General features: G+C 38.9%; 1 protein-coding gene across 7 annotated transcripts in view; it reads right to left on the minus strand.

The window, feature by feature from the left end:
• Positions 1–17,421, minus strand: part of ZDHHC4 (zinc finger DHHC-type palmitoyltransferase 4) — a 46,184-nt gene that overhangs the window by 4,283 nt on the left and 24,480 nt on the right. For 6 of the 7 annotated variants that reach the window (XM_069106174.1, XM_069106190.1, XM_069106207.1 and 3 more), the window contains 3 exons: positions 12,972–13,150; positions 9,731–9,856; positions 4,297–4,541 (listed from right to left, as the gene is read on the minus strand). In XM_069106174.1, coding sequence (XP_068962275.1) covers positions 4,297–4,541; positions 9,731–9,856; positions 12,972–13,150 — 550 coding nt within the window. Of the gene's footprint in view, positions 1–4; positions 208–4,296; positions 4,542–9,730; positions 9,857–12,971; positions 13,151–17,421 lie in introns of those variants that run through there. The other variant, XM_069106211.1, reaches the window with a different exon arrangement.

Genomic DNA, 17,421 nt, shown 5'->3' on the forward strand with positions numbered 1-17,421 from the left:
ATGGAAATATACACAGTACAATACAATTTAGTCTTGGTAATTTCCATGAACATCTATGTTATCTACTTAATTAACTTCCTTATTAACAGATGATACATAGATAGTACTTCCCAATTTACAAAAGCAGTTTCTTCATGACAATCCTATGAGATATATAGTACAAGTCCCTTCTTCTGGGTAAGGAAAATGAAGTTCAAAGAGGTTGCCCTGCCAAAGACACAAAGAAAATGGAATCAAAGCTCAAGTCTCCTAATTTCAAGTCCAGGGCTCTCTCCATTGAACCAGGCTGCGCCAAGCTCTACACTCATCCTACAAGGTTAACTGTAAATTGTAAATGATGGAAAACAAATGACAAAAAGAAATGCCTAAATAATATTGTTTTCAAGCAGAGTTTAGATAGTCTAGGCTAGTGAAGCAGAGAAAGGGCTGCATCACAAGACTTAAATGAAGAAATGGAGTGGAGACCTGTAAAGATGGTTAAAGACTTCAGGCCAAGACAGACCCCTGCATGGAGGCATGCTACCCACTTCCCATACACCTATTTGAGCAAAAACCTAAACTTTACCCCTGGACTAAGACATCCAATGAGAAATTAGAGTGACTTCTTCCATTCTAGAACTGCACAAAAAAGTCATCCAAAAGTGAAACTGGAAAGGGGGATATCAGGCAAAGGCAAACAAGCTGGTAGCCTCGTAGCTCATGGAGAACCAGGTCAGAGAAGGGGTGAACAAGAGCAGACCCCTGCAGTCAGAAAGCCCCAAGGTGGCCAGAAATCCCTGTGGTTGTTGGAAACCCACAGCAGAAACCTTGGAAGCACCAGTGGCAGCAATCAAAGCATAACAGCCAAGGAAAAATAGAGCAGGATACCCCTGGCATCAGGGGGTCTGAGGTGCCTTATCATTCTATCCTGAAATGCCAGAGGGGCCCTGAAGATCCACTGCTGCTAACCCCAAAGACCTAAGGGGAATGCCTGATCCCAGGAATTAAAAGTCCACTTAGGAACCCAGGTGACTCAGAGCAAAATCAAAGAGGCCTGGCCACCACACTCAAAAGTGCAGCAGGAGACAGAGGCCAGCTCTGGTGTAAGTCCCAGTTCAGGAAGTAAAGCTGAGGAAAAGAGTAAACTAAAGATGGCACTATCGTAAAAAATTGGCTGGAGATGCTCTTTCTTTCTAAGTTAGATTTTTGCATTTTCCATAAGATTATTATCAATAGCCAACAGAAATTAACCAAACTTATAGAAGAAGGGTTTAGACATGACAATTATAGGAGGCGTTGTGGAATGATAGGCACACTGATGCACAGCTGGTACAGCTCTGAAGTGGTACACACATCATGAAAAGAAATATGGAATTTTTATACCCCGTAAGTCACCCATCTGTGTGAACTTTTCTTAATCCAATGATATCACTGGATATAACCACAAATTGATATAACTGAAAGAGATAAAACAAAGTGGGAAACAAAATGGGTGTCCATCAATTGGAGAATAGTTGGAACGAACTGTAGTATAGTTATATAATAGAATATAATGGAGCGGCAGCTAGGTGGCACAGTGCATAGAGTATTGGATATGAAATCAGGAAGACCTGAGTTCAAAGCTGGCCTTAGATACTTACTAATTGTGTGACCTTGGGCAAGTCACTGTAAAATGAGCTGGAGAAAGAATTGGCAAACCACCCCAGTATCTTTGCCAAGAAAGCCCAAACAGAATTACAAAGAGTAAGACACAACTGAAATGATTCAACAACAACAAATATAACAGAATATTATCATATTACAAGACAAATTATGTGTTATAAAGAAGGGATTTTTGGAGGAAGGGTAAAACTGAAGTAGAGCTCAGGGTTAATGATGATGATGATGATGATGATGAAGAAGACAATGAAACATTTAAAAACACACAGAAGAGAGCAGAAGGGAGTTCAGAAAGGTGACCAGGCAAGCACTGCAATGTTGGCTTAGAGAACTCCCTGATGAGGAAACACCTTCTCTCAGTGCAGATCAGTCTCAAAAGTTCCCTAGAATGCTGAGAGGCTTCAGTGACTGGCCCAGAATCACACACCTGATCTATGTCAGAGACTCCTGGTTCTGTCTCCATCGTGCCATACTGCCTCTCTATGACAGTACTGTTCTATTCAACTGAGCAGGGATATGGACTGGATCTGGAACTTCACTTTTAGGAATCTTTTGGGTCAGGATACACCTTCTACCTAAGCCAATCACTGAGAAAGTAAGTAACTTGTGCAGGGCTACAGAGCCTGTATTTGTCAGAGACAGGACATGAACTGAGTGAGGACTTAACTAAGTTCGATACTGACCAAGTATTGGGGCACTAAATATATGCAGAAAAGAAACACAAATAAATCATTTACTGACCACAATGCAATGAAAATTACATTCAACAAAAGGCTCTTGAGGAAAGAATTAGTAACTAATTGCAGACTAAATAACATAATTCTAAAGAACTGGTGTATCCAAGAACACATTATAGGAATGAGAATATTTCATCAAAAAACAATTATTGTGAGTTTCCTAGGATGCAGCTAAAGTAAAAATTTGCATCTCTTAAAATTTTCATCAACAAAAGAGAAAATGAACAAGTTAATGAATTGGCCACACAAAACTCTTAACTAAACCTCAACTAAATAAAAATTCTTAAAATTAAAGATGAAGAATAAAATTAAAAACAAAAAAACCCTCATTAACTTGGTAAATAAAAACAAGCTATATGTAATAAATTCATTTTTCACATATACCTCTTTCTTCTTCTGACCTTCTTTGTATATGGAAATATTGATGTTGGGAATGATTTTTAAATTAGAAATCTTAAAAAATTAAAAAGAAAAAGTAATCTATTGTCGCCTCTGTTTCCTTACCTCCTCATTCACTCCCTCAACCTCTGATAATCTGGCTTTCATCGTCCACCAGTTTAATGACACTGCTACATATCTTCAAGATCACTACTGACCTTTTAATTACTAAATCTAAGGGATTTTTATCAGTCTTCATTCTCTTTGACATTTTTACAACATCTGATATTGCTAACCCCCTCCTAAGTATTCTCTCTTCCTGCAGCTTTCATGACACCACTCTTTCCTGTTCTTGTGCTGCTTGTCTTAGGACCCCTTCTTTGTCCCTTTCACTGCTTCATCTCCCTGCTCTCCTGCTGAAACAGGGGGTGTCTCCCTAAAATTGTATTACAGGCCTCTTATCTTTACTTTCTATATGTACCTCTTGATTTCACTTACTCTGATAGCTTCAATTATCACCACTATGCAAATGAGTCATAAATCTGTATACCCAATCCTGAATTTTTCCCTAAGCTCTAATTCCACATTTCCAACTACTTTCTCTACATCTCAGCTTAATTATCCAGCACCTCAAACTCAACAGGTTCCCATTTGAATTTACATCTTGTTCCCAAAATCTATTCCTCTTTTCAACTTTGCTACTGTAGTTGATGGTGATACTATCTTTCCAAACAGGCTTAAAACCTTGGAGTCATTTCTGGATTTCCAATGTCCCTCACACTCTCATCCAATCACCACAATCCACTCTTGTTGAATCTACCTTTATAACACTGCCTTCCTCTATCCCCTTCATCCCCACTCAAAGTGGCACTACCCTAATCCAAGTCCTCATTACTTCTCCCTTGAAATATTCTAACAGCTTGTTCACTGATTTCTTCTCCAATGTATCCTTCACAGATTTTACAAAATTTTTTTCTAATAAAAAGGTCTGATCCCCTGGACAAAAAAATTTCAATGCCCCTCCCCTTTCCTACAGTATAAAATATAAGCTCCTTATTCCAACATTTAGCTTTTTAGTTTAATTTCATACTACTTCCTTTCATATACCCTAAGTACCAGTCAAACTGAACTACCAATATAGGGCCTGATCTTGTCATGTACTCTCACCTCTGGGCATTGAAATCCTTTTTCTTTAAGGTTCAGGTCAGATGTTACCTCAATAATATCTCTCTCATTTCCCCCTATTGCCCCAACACAGCTGAAAGTGATCTCTTTCCAATTTTCTTACAGTACTTTGGAGCTTACCTTTATTCCTATCACATGCTACCTTGTATAATACTTTTGTGCATATGTTTCTGGTCCTCCTATTTGATTATAAATTTCTCAAGAGTGGGAACTGTGTCATTTTCCATCTTTGTATTCGTGACATCTAGCACAGTGCTTTGATTATAGTAGGTGCTTAACAAATGCTTATTTATATTAACAAACGCCTTTTAAACAGCATATATCCAAGTGAAAAATTTCTAAACTGAAGCGTGCTTACCTGTATAAGAAAGGTAATATCAACGGGTTGTTCCTGTCCATCGTCATCAATATATGTTCCCAATGTCATACCCGATATGAGCACCAAATGGATTAGAAATGCTGTAGTTATGATGGCAATGTTTGCAGCCATCGCAGTCAATGTCAAGAGGTATATTAAAAAGTACCTTGTATTTAAGGCACCGATACAGTTGTTCACCCAAATACAGTGATGATCAAAACGATGCACACATCTGTTACATACACCTATATGCATACACAGAAAAACCAGGAATAAGCAACAACATTTTATGTGGCTCTAAATTCTTCTGTTTGTTTTTTTTTATTCATTTTTCAAATGCTTTATTAACTTCTGATTTACATCATTCATTTCTGCCAGATTTTGAGTTACAAATTTTCTCCCCGTTTTTCCCCTCTCCACTGCCCCAAAATAGTGGTCCCACAGGATATCCCCTCCTCCAATCTGCTCTCTCCCTTATCCTCTCCCATACCCCCTTCAACTTTTCCAGTAGGGCATGGTGGATCTCTATGCCCTAGTGCCAGTATATCTTATTTCCCAATTACATGTAAAATAATATTAATAATAGTATATATGTATTTTTAAACATTTGATTTTAAAACTTTGAATTCCAGATTCTTTCCCTTCCTCCCTTGTCACTCACCTTTGCTGGGAAGATAAGCAGTTCAGTATAGGTTGCACACATGTAGCTAATGCAAATCATTAACATAGTAGACATATTGTAAAAGACTGACTATATTTCCCCCCCTCCTATCCCACCTCCCACTTGTTCTATTCTCTACTTTGATCCTGTCCCTTTTCAAAAGTGGGTGCTTCCAACTTCCCTCCCCTCCAGCCTGACCTCCCTTCCATCATCCCCCCTCTCATCCCCTTCCCCCCTACTCTCCTGTAGGGTGAGATACCTTATTTAGTGTGTATTTCATTCCCTCCCTGAGCCAAATTTAATGAGAATAAGGTTGACCCATTCCCTTTTGCCTTCCTATTCTTCCCCTCCACTGTAACCATTTTCCCTTGCCTCTTCTATATGAGATAGCTTACCCCATTCTGTCTCTCCCCATCTCCTCTCATTATATTCCTTTCTCCCCTCTTAATTTCATCTTTTAAGTATCATCCCTTCCTATTAAATTGGTCCTGTCCCCTCTATATGTATATCTGTAAACATATATACACACACATTCACATATGTATTCATTTGCCCGTATACTCTCCGATATAGACACATATATATGTGCATATATATTTCTATTCCCTTCAACTATTTTCATACTGAGAAAAGTTTCATCAGTTACAATTATCGTTTTTCCATGTAGGAATGTTAATAGTTCAACTTTGATAAGTTCCTTATGATTTCTTTTCCCTGTTTACCTTCTCATGCTTCTCTTCCTGCTTGTATCTGAATATCAGATTTTCTATTCAACTCTGTTTTTTTCATCAGGAATGCTTGAAAGTCCTCTATTCCACTAAATGACTGTATTTTCCCCTGAAGCATGATACTCAGTTTTGCTGGGTAGGTGATTCTTGGTTTTAATCCCAGCTCCTTTGCCCTCCGGAATATGATATTCTAAGCCCTTCGATCCCTCAGTGTAGAAGCTGCCAGATCCTGAGTTATCCTGATTGTTTCCGTAATATTAAAATTGTTTCTTCCTGGCTGCTTGTAATATTCTCTCCTTGATCTGGGAATTTTAGAACCTGGCTATAATATTCCTAGGAGTTTTCTTTTTGGGATCTTTTCAGGAGGTGATTGGTGGATTCTTTCAACCTCTATTTTGCCCTCTGGTTCTAAAACATCAGGGCAGTTTTCCTTGAGAATTTCTTGGAGGATGATTTCTAGGTTCTTTCTTTGATAATGGCTTTCAGGTAGTCCAGTAATTTTAAAATTGTCTCTCCTGGATCTATTTTCCAGGTCAGTGGTTTTTCCCATGAAATATTTCACATTGCCTTCTATTCTTTCATTTGTTTGGATTTGATTAACAGCATCTTGATTTCTCATAAAGTCGTTATCTTCCATTTGCTCCAATCTAATTCTGAAGGAATGATTCTCCTCAGTGAGCTTTTGAGATTCTTTTTCCATCTGGAAAATTCAGCTTTTTAAGGCACTCTTCTCCTCATTGATTTTTGAGCCTCTTTTGCAATTTGAGTTAGTCTGTTTTTTAAGGTATTATTTTCCTTAGTCAGGCTGTTGACTCTCATTTCCTCATTTTCTTGCATCCTTCTCATTTCTCTTCCCAATTTTTCCTCCACTTCTCTTATCTGCTTCTTAAGGTCTTCTATGGCCTGTAACCAGCTTGTATTTTCCTTTGAAGCTTTTGGTACAGGAGTTCTTACTTCACTGTCTTCCTCCTGTTCCATGCTTTGATCCTTTTTGTCCCCAAAATAGGACTCTAATGTTGGATTCTTCTGTTTGCTTTGCTTCCTTTGCCTCGTCATGTTGCCACTCAATTACTTGACTTTTGGGCTTTTTGCCACAGTAGGACTCTGCTACCAGACAGGGGAGCTTCGTACCAAAACGCTGGGGTTTTCTCAGCTGCCGGAGGTATAAGTTGGGTGCCCTCTCGCAAGCCTCCACATACTCTGGCAAGCTGGTCGCATACCCCAGGACCTCCACCTAGACAGCAATCCAGATCCAAGCAGGTTAAAGTAAGAGCGATTACCCCTCAGACTGGTCGGTTGGTCCCCCTACACTCTGCAGGCCAGTAGCTGAAGCTGCCATGTGGAGGTGTTTGTACCCCAGCCCTCAGCGGCTTCTCGCGCAGGGGGCAAAAGCCGAGGCACTCCCAACTACTGGGTCCCAAAGTCCACATTGCACTGACCTCTCACTTTGTCCATATAATCTATGTGTTGATAATTCTGGATCACCACAGCTGCTGGTGATCTGGAGTCCCTCCAGGCAGCGGCTGGTCAGGCCCACCGTGGAGCTAAAGCCTTGGTGTGGGGCTGAGCTCTGCTCCCAGAGCGCTGTGCTGGCCAATTCCTGCCAGCCTGTTAGGCTGTCCTCAGCGGGAGGTTAGCTTCTCTGTGTCATTTTGTGGGTTCTGTAGCTCCAAAGTTTGTTCAGAGTCCCCTTTTACATGGATTGGATGTGGTGAGAGCTAGAGCCCATGTGGAAGTTCTTTTTCTACTCTACCATCTTGACTCCACCCCCGGCTCTAAATTTTTCAACTGGAATTGTACATACTTTTTTTTTTTTCAAAATTAATCTGGAAGGTGCAGCTGGACTGTGATGTCATATTATGCAAATTATCACTACTATTTCAGAATAATGAAGCTGCTTGGAAAAAGTGAGGCCTCCACCAATGTTTACAGTCAATAAGGCACTGGGGTAAAGACCTGAGATTTGGAGACAGGGGGAGGAGGCTCATATTCTGGCTCTGATTTGCCTGTGACTTTGGATTCAAATTCCTCATCTGTAAAACAACAGGGTGGGGCAAGATTGTCTAAAGTCTTTTTTGGCTCTAAATCTATTAGGAACACCCTGAGCTCTGACTCATCTGAGGACCAATACAAACATTCCATTCCCAAGGCACTGGTTCTAAAAGCTGGAATGTGAGCTACAAGGTTTCTTAAAGATCAGCCAAACCAACCTTCTCTTTTTTACAGAAAAGTAAGCAGTCCCAGAAAGAAGTGACTTGTCCAAGTTGGTGTAAAGAGTTAGTAATGACAAAACCATGGACAGATCTTAACTCTCCTGACTCCCAGTATGATGATCTTTCTTTTTATTTTTTAAACTGGACCTATGATTTCATCCATGTAGGGAGTTCCTGAAGAGAACCTTCCTCTACCAATGCAGATCTGAACCTTCTCTGCAGCTCTAATCTTAGGGAGTTGTGTGGAGGGCTTGAAACCAAGGGACCTGACCATGTTACCCCCACATTCCCTCCCTCTCCCTACTTCAGGAAGAAAGATCTAACAGCTCCTGGTGATTACCTCTAGGATAAAATATAAACTCTCTTTGGCACTCAGAGGTCTTCATACCCTGGCCCTGGTCCCTTCTTACCCTTCCAGTTTTCTTACACCCTACTCACCTTGGGATGCTCTGCCCAGCACACTGGAAGTACTTAGTAAATATTTGCTGACTTCTAGACTCGAATCCAACAGTACTGGCTTATCTGCTGTTCCTCAAACATAAGACTCCTCTCTCTTCCTGGAATATTCTGCTCCCTGCCCCAATTCAGGCTCCTTGGCTTTCTTCAGCACTGCTCAAATCCACCTTCTGGAAGAGGCCTTTCCTGTTCCCTCCCAATTCCCCCATCTACTAATTAATGCTTTCCACTTTCACATTACCTTCATATATTCTACGAATAACTTGCATGTAGCTAAACATCTGCCTTTTCATTCCCCAGTCAGAATGTATATTCTTTAACAGTAGGGACTCTATAGGTTTTCCCTTTATGATGTTTGTAGTATAAAGGGAGGGCTTTATTACTGTCCCCAGTGATCATGCCGGATGCATTGCACATGACTGACTGACTGATTTACCCAGGATCACATAGTCAATGTATGTCAGAAACAGAATTTGAAACCAGGTCTTCCTGACTTTGAAGAAGTCTTCCAATGCATTATACTATGTTGCTGCTTCCAATGTAATTTAAGGATGCTTAAACATCAGGGCAAAGAGTCCTTGCTTAGGCTCTGTAGACTTACATGACTATAATGGGTTGTGAGAAACTATTCTTGATGTCCCTTCTTGACTGTTCTCCTTGCCACGGGCAAAGTTCCTATGAAATTGGATTGTGATTCTGCCTGAACCCTCCAGATGGGTATGAAAGCCTGGATATGGACCCCTAGTCTGACTATTCAAGACTCCAAATCTACATAGCTCCCTATAATGCTAGCCCTTGCTTTTATACTGCTCTCTCAATTTATAGTACCCAAATTTCCCTTCTTCCTATGCTTACATAGCATATAAAAACCCTTCCAAAGAATCTTCAGCACTTTCCCCTTCTCTTTGCAAGCTCTAGGAAACATCCATACCTTTGGGCTAAAGTGGAATCACAAAACTTTGAAGCCAGAAAATTTGCCTGAAATGTGAACTACCCACTCTGTCTACATACAAAGAAAGTTGCAAAAATGCAAAATATGTTGTTTGAACTTTTAAAAATTCTAATTTGGTCCTAGTGAGGCTAAAAATACACAATCTAATCAGAAATAATTGCTGTCTTTCATAAAGTCTTAGAGGCTCTGCTAATATCCACTCCAGTTGAGAAGATATATTATTTTCCGAGTTGTATGTAGCAGTAGTGGTCAAAGCAATTATCATCTTGTAATCAAGATGAAAGTAATCCAAGGGCTAGAGGTTTCTCAGCCCTGCTTCAATGTTTCTCACAGCCCAAACATTTTCCTTTGGGACAAAAACAGCAGTAACAGAGATTCCTTTGAAAAATCTTTTTTTTTTCTGGGATAGATTTGAGGGACTTACTACAGTGCTTTGATCTGGCTGGTTTCCTCAAGTTGCAGGTAGGGCACTTCATATTTTTCAAGAATATCACCTCATCATATTCATAAACTTGAAGAAATGATGCTTCATTTGATTTTGTTATTATTCCTATAAAACAAAAGCAATAATTTCCATCACAAAATACTATTCTTTGCATACGACGAGTCAGTAAAGCTACATGAACCATAGCTTTGGGAGCCAGGGGCTCATGGAAAAATGACCCTTGAATGTATGAAATGGGGAATAAAGTGTTTTGCTATGGTCAAATCATTAATACAACTACTGATTGGCTCAACTGTGTGCCAGATGTTATACAGAATTTAAATTATGTATGAAGCATAATTGCTAATTTCAAAGAGCTTGACATGATGTGAATCAAAAATAGAAGAGTACAAAGCAGCCAGAGAATCAGTGAAACTCAATGAGGTTTTGAAGGGTCTTCAGACGTTACTGGGAAGAACTGAATTCTCCTACAATCTCCTTAGCAAGTCATTAAGCTACTGCTTAAAGTCCTTCAAAGAAAGGGGACCCATTACCTCCTGAGAAGATACAGAAGGATCTGAAGGTCAAGGAAAGGAACCAGCAAGAAGCCCTGATCAAAACAGCTCACAAGGTTCAAAAGAAACAAAAAAGGATGAAAGCAAAAAGAAGCTCAAATAAAGAAGGTTAAAAATTGGAAAATAACTCACCTGGCAGATGAGGAAGTCTCTAACATGCATAGAAGATGAAGAAATTGTTAACAAGAATGAAATGCTGTTTAGACATTATAAGATGTACTTTTGTTGTATGAAATTCTCTCTCTGAGGCCCTAGGGAACCACAGGAATAGGAGATGGGTAACATTGTTAGGAGTTAAACCCATAACCACCAAAGCATAGTTATGCAAGGAAGATGTGGTATTTGCGACTATTAATTACCCCTTTCAGAGAGAAAAATGTGTTTTCTTGATAATTGTTATTTGCCACAGTGATCTGAGATATGATCCCTGAATATTGATGACTGGGAAGTGAGAGAGAGAAGGAAATATGCAGTAGCTTTAGAATGCATTTGCAAAGATATAGAATAGAAAGGGGTAAATATGACTGTTAAAGGATGTCCAGTTACTGACTCTTAAAGTAGATTTTGTGTTCAGCCTAAATGAGTAAATATGGATTTTAGGGAGTTTGAGAAAAGTGGCTTCTAGAGCCAGGAAGAGGCAGGCTTTCCCCTGCCTGTGTTAGGTCCTCATTCCAGTTTCCCACGGTCCCAGTGTTTGGGAAGTTGTGATGATAAAGCCCTGATAGATAAGAGACACTGGTAGCTACAGTCTTTTATTCCTCATAGTATATGCACCTTTGTAAAACAAGAGAAAGCAGCTCAGAAAAAGTCAACAAGCCAAAGAGGAGTGAACATAGCTAGTGACAGGTGGTATAAAGTGCTGTTCAGAATGGGTGAATAGATTTAAACCACTTATATAGATATTTACCATGAATATCCAGATGATAAATCACATTTATTATCTGCACATAGACAATTCCTTCAGGAATTCAGTACTCCTTACCATCTGAATTTAGTCTGGGGAGGTAAGAATTCTTTCAAGATTTACTGCAGTGCAAAAATGGAAAATGAGAGCACAAAAATGTCAAGAGCACACCAAGTTAAGTTTTAGGGAAATACCAAGTAAGCTGTACTTATGAGACAGAGAAGTGAACACCAAAGGGATGAGTCGTACGAGCACCCCATAACTGTTAACACAGAAAACATGGAAAGGCTCACAAAGGTTTTCAACAGCACAGCTATTGCTGACTCCAGTTTATTCCTGCCAAACTCTTGCATATTCTCTGAGCTCAAGACCTTAGGCAGCTTGCAGCACAGCCTCTATAGAAGGATACTTGCACAGAAGGAACACAGAAACATAGGAAAAACCATCCAAGAACAAAGACTACCACAGCCATCCTAAGTCCCTGGAGGAGATCTAGGTTATTTCACTTTATCCCCCTAGTTTCAAGACAAACTGTTCTGAAATGGCAGGAGTGTAGGCCAGGTGAACAAACATAAGTTTTGCTCCTCCATGCCTTTGATTTGTTCAGCATGGGTGAGAAACTGGTGAAACACACAACTCAGCTGCCCTGGTTTCTGAACTATAATAAAAAGCTGGAGACTGCACAGAATAGACTCTGCTTAATCAGGGATAAATAAGAGTTTCTATTTTCTATGACCTTTAAGGCTCTTTCTGCTTCTAAATCTATGATCCTTTTATCTTCTATTCATCCACTGGGGTAGAAAACCTGAAATGGTCTATGTAATTGGCTATATAATTGTATGTAAGTGGGCTATGTAATTGGGCTCTGCTATATTAGCAGAGATGGCATAATTTTGGTTTGACAACAGCACTATTTGTTCAGAATCTGAGGAGAAATAAGTCAATCACAATATGTCTAGAAGATTGTATAATGAAATACTTAAGGCAATCAAAGAATATTTCTCAATGTTAAGCTATTATTATTACTGATAGACAGGCTTTATGGGCGGTCTATCCAAATGTGAACTATGATTAGTTTAAATAGGCAACTTTTATTCTCTACAAACTTAACTAAATTTTTTATTATAGATCTCATGACTTTTTTTCTCTGAACATTTTAACAACAACAATAATGATAATAACTACTACTTATACAAGTGCTTTACAATTTGAAAAGTGACTTATCTCACTTTACCTTCACAGCAACCCTATGAGGTAGACACTTGATTATTATTCCTGATTTACAGAACCACATAATCTGTAATTGGACCACAGATTATTACAGATTTACAGGGAAAAGTGAGGCAGGTTAACTGACTTGCCCAAGGTCACAAAGCTGCTAAGTGTCTGTGTTTGGATTTGAACTCAGGTTTTGTTGACTCCAAATCCAAGACAGTATTTGCTAAGTCACCTAATTGCCTAAAATAAGATACATTTTAAAACAAAATTATACATTGGTTTCTTCACAATACTGTGTTCTAGAATTTCTAACCCTGGAACATCCACTTTGAGAATGTTAGCTCCTATAAATCCCACTTTGCATGCCTTCATTTTGACTTTCCTGATCCTTTATTGATTTTTGACTGTTTGCACACACATATTCACATGCATACTTTGTGAGAGAAATGTGCTTTCAGAAAAGAGCTGATTATTCTGTCCTTTGTCTTATTTATTTTGGTTCTCTGTCTTATTTACTAACTGATCAAAATCAACTTTAACTTACCAGGGTTGGTGGTACAACTCAAAAAGAAAAAAAACAGGTTTATAATCAACAGCAGATAAGGCAGGAGAAGATGATACAGTGAGAACTCCAGTTCTAGACAGTATCGAAATATCTCCCAAGTGTATTCACTGTAAACAACCCCTTCTAAGGCCAAGTGCAGGATGATGAATATGCAGTTTCTGAAAGAAAATAAGTATAAGTCTTGTACTCACTCAAAGTTTTCTACATGTTAACTCAGACTATGCTAAAGACATTCCATTATTTAAAGAAGACTCCAAATGCTTTCTTTTAACTCAGTTGTAAAATAATGGTACTGGACCACATGATCTCTTAGGACTTAGGACTCCCCACCCCTTAAGACTTAGGTTCTTTCTAACTCTTCTGTGTATCTTTATGATCATTATGGTTTCTTGAATTACTCTATTTTTAAAAACAGAAGTGAACATTTCACTAACACAGAAACTGCCACTAATTCTCAGAATTCTAATCAAAACTAGAAATGTTAAAACAATAGTTTTATTACACTGCTGTGACACCCATGACTGTGAATCCCCACATTTAAAAAGATTCTTGATGTATGAGATAGGAATCTTCAGGTATTTCTTGATTTAGTCAAAATCTGGCATATGACAATCCAGACAAAAAAAAGACTGAATGAGTCATACAATTACAGAATTTTAGCAATGGAAAGGGCCCTTGTGGATGTTATAGCCCACAATCAGATTTCTTTTGTGTATCAAGCTCCACCAGTATGTTTGGGTAGACACAGTACAAAGTGGGCTGGATTTGCTCAGTTCTTGAGGGGGTTGAATGAAATGACTTCTGAGTTCTTTCTAAGTTTAAATCTGGATTAAGTTTAAATCTGGATTTTACATATGTAATACAATTTTAGAACTAAAAGCTAAGAGATCATCTACTCTAACTTCTTCATTTTATATATTAGGAAACTCAAAACTGGAGAGGCTAAATGACTTGATAAAACTGGTAATAAAATAAGTGGCACAACTGATATTAGAAGAAATGTCTCTACTTACAAATTCCACTTACATCCAATTTTTCAGAAATCTATTTCACAAACTAAGGAATAACTCATTTGAACACAGAAATACACACTAGAAATATAAGAGCAAATGTGAATGGAATTGATCAGACTTTTCAGTCTAATTAGCAGTGAATCATTTCAGTATCAGTTCAGTACCAGAACATTAAAATGATAATGTTTATTCTCCACAATTTATACCTATATTCTGTATATTGCTTTTTTAAATTTAAATAGAATTCTTCAAAATTTACACTGTGTTTTCAGAGATGCTAGTAAATACCCACATGGTTGGATACTGAAAAACTACCCTTAAGAATAAGGTTCCTATATAAGCCCTGCACAACATCCTTAAAGATACAGATTCTTAAAGTGATCTCAGAAACAGTAATTCCTCTACAAAAGAGATTCTTAACCTTTTGGTGTGTCATGGATCCCTCTGGCAATATGGAGAAGCCTATGGATCCCTCCTCAGAATGTTTTTAAATGCATAAAATAAAGTACATGTGGTTACAAAAGAAGCCATTTATATTGAAATATAATCAAAATATTTGTGGAAAACAGGTTAAGAATCTCTATTGTACAAGATGTTAGTAAGCACTTAATACATTCAAAGAATACCCACTGGTTTGATAAGCAAAGAAATATTGATCAGGAAACTGTAATAATCCACCTTTGACAAAACTCTTTTGGTCTAGAATAAGCAAAGTCCACAATGCCCATTTTAACTTAACCAGTACTCTGAACAATGTAATTTTCAAAATATTCAAATAATGGATTGAGTCACTGGGTAAAGGAATTCACAGATGACTTTTTCAGTACATAGCCACTATAGTTCAATTTGGTGAACACCACAGTGTCATGCATATTTATTATAATCTAACCTTAACTCAGTGGTCTTTCTATAAGCTTTGTCAGTCATTCAAATGTAGTACTGGCTTTTGTCAACTTAAGGTTTCTTCAAAGATATTGCTGCAAGATATACTTTGAGATAACAAAAGTAATCTGTAGCTTATAATGGGAATGCATTTATCAGGATAATCTAGTATATGTTATTTGTGTTTTAACAAATTACTGCAGATTGAGCTTGCCTTTGTCTGACCTAAATTAAATATTGAGAAAGTTAATTATTACAAGCTATAATAAAGCACTGTGAAAAGCATAGTAATGTGAAAGTTGGTCAAAACTCTGGTGTTAGGAACCTGGAGAGAGCTGGTTCCTCAGGTAGGTGGGTACGTGGCCTTGACCTCAGAAGAAAAACAAAATCAAACATCAAGTTTGAATTATGGACCATGAAGGTTGGAAGAAATGTGGCATCAAGTAACCCTTGGCTAAGCCCTAGGTGGGATCAAAGATCATAGCATTATCAACAGTGAAAGATACAATGATGCTCAGAGGAAAAAAAAAAAGGCAACCGCCATCAGGGGAGAGCAGGATCCATACCGACATCCCAACCTTTTAAGAGACTGGCAGTGGTGGTCAACCCAGGGGCTACGCTACCAAGAGAAGCCTCAACAACTACTGTAAAAGGCCACACTTAGTAATGGGCCTCCCTTAGCAGACAGTCTCTCTGGGAGGTCTTCCAAGTATTCTCTTGGAACCCAGTTTCAAACTTTCCCTCATTCTTCTATTTCTCTAGTTTTCTACTGTTCATGCTCCACCTTATTTCACTCTCCTTATTGACTCAGCTGCCTTCAGTGATGATCTCCCTCCTGTTCACCTGTTGCAATGGTGAGCCCCTCTATATTCCTACTCCAGCTCCCTACTTCTGATAACTTCTTATGATAATTGCCCATTTTACTTTAAGTACCTCCATACTGCTTTATCTTTGTCACTCTATAATCATTTTTTTAAAAGTTAAAGTTTACAATTCAAATTAAATCTATATTTTATGGGGCAGCTAGGTGGCGCAGTGAATAGAGCACCAGCCCTGGAGTCAGAAGGACCTGAGTTCAAATCCAGCCTCAGACATTTAACACAAAACTAGCCATGTGACCTTGGGCAAGTCACTTAACCCCAAATGCCCTACCTTCCCCTCTCCAAAAAGTGAAAAAATAAAAAAAATCTACATTTTATGCTTATCATAAAATGACATAAAATATCATAATATGATATTATTTTAGTTAGAACTTAATTATAGGGGCGGCCAGGTAGCGCAGCAAGTAAGAGCACTGACCCCAGAGTCGGGATGACCTGGGGATCGAATCCGGGCTCAGACACTTAGCACCCACCCAGAAACACCTGGCCATGTAACCTTGAGCAAGTTACTTAACCCCAATTGCTTATAAAAAAAAAGAACTTAATTATATATTGGTACTATAATCTCCGTTTTCTAACTCCCTTCCTTTTAAAATAATTTCTCTTCCTCCTCTTTCCCCTTCCATCTCTTTCTTCCTCTTATTCTTTTTGGTCTATCTTCAGCACACAGGCATGGCCAGATTGACCCCTGAAAGCACCAGAAGACAGGTGAAAAGAGAGATAAGAATGTCCTCCAATTTTGTTTTGGGAGGGCCTAAGGGCCATTCCTGGCACCATTATTTTTACGAGTAGAGCTGGAAAGACTAGAACCACAGTTAAAGGGTAAAGACCTAGTGCCACACTAGTGACACATTGAACCTAGGACCTTAGAGGTCATATCTACAGCCAAAAAACTAGAACCTTAGGTTCTCAAAGAAAGGCAATACACTGGTCCTGATACAGTCTCAGATGCCAGAATAGGTCAGAAGGATCAGGGCCTCAGAACCAAGTGCATGCTCCATGTGTGAGAGTGTTTATGGATATTAATTATCACCTACAATCTTGATACTGGATACCAAGTGTGAGATCAGTTGCTTCCCTAGTAATCCAGACCTCAACCCTGAATTCTCTACCACCATTCCCCATTCAATCTGTTTCTTGATATTTGGAAAGGGAACACCACATCCATGACACTGTCTACTATCACAGGACCCTGGAAGATAGAGTCCCCAACAAAGTGGCACATAAGTTTAGTGAATTTATACTTTCTGATCCCCAAATCCCAATGATTCAGAGTCAACATATCCCAGGGCAAAAGCTCCCTCTACCTTGCTGCCTCTCTCCATGCTCTTATGCTCAATCCTTTTTCTCCTTTTCATTATGTTCTCTATAATCCTTTCCTGGTTGCCCTAGTTATAGTATCTTCCCTCTAAGGCTACCTTCCATCCCCAGTTGTACTAATCTATATCATGCCAGTGGACCCAGATGGCTCCGGAGGAGAGGGTGAGGCTGGTGACTTTGCACAGCCCTCCTTCACTGAAATCCAATTCACTTGCAAGTTATGGCATCACCTTCATGATATCATTGTCCTATTCAAGAACAAAGGAGAAACATCAACCTCTGTGAGTAGCAGCAGGAGCTGCCCTACTGGGGACCCAACTAGAACCAGTCACT

This window comes from Petaurus breviceps, unplaced genomic scaffold (assembly GCF_028583685.1).
Source record: "Petaurus breviceps papuanus isolate PSGF00001 unplaced genomic scaffold, PetGlider_PUasm1.0 138, whole genome shotgun sequence".
Classification (NCBI taxonomy): domain Eukaryota; kingdom Metazoa; phylum Chordata; class Mammalia; order Diprotodontia; family Petauridae; genus Petaurus; species Petaurus breviceps.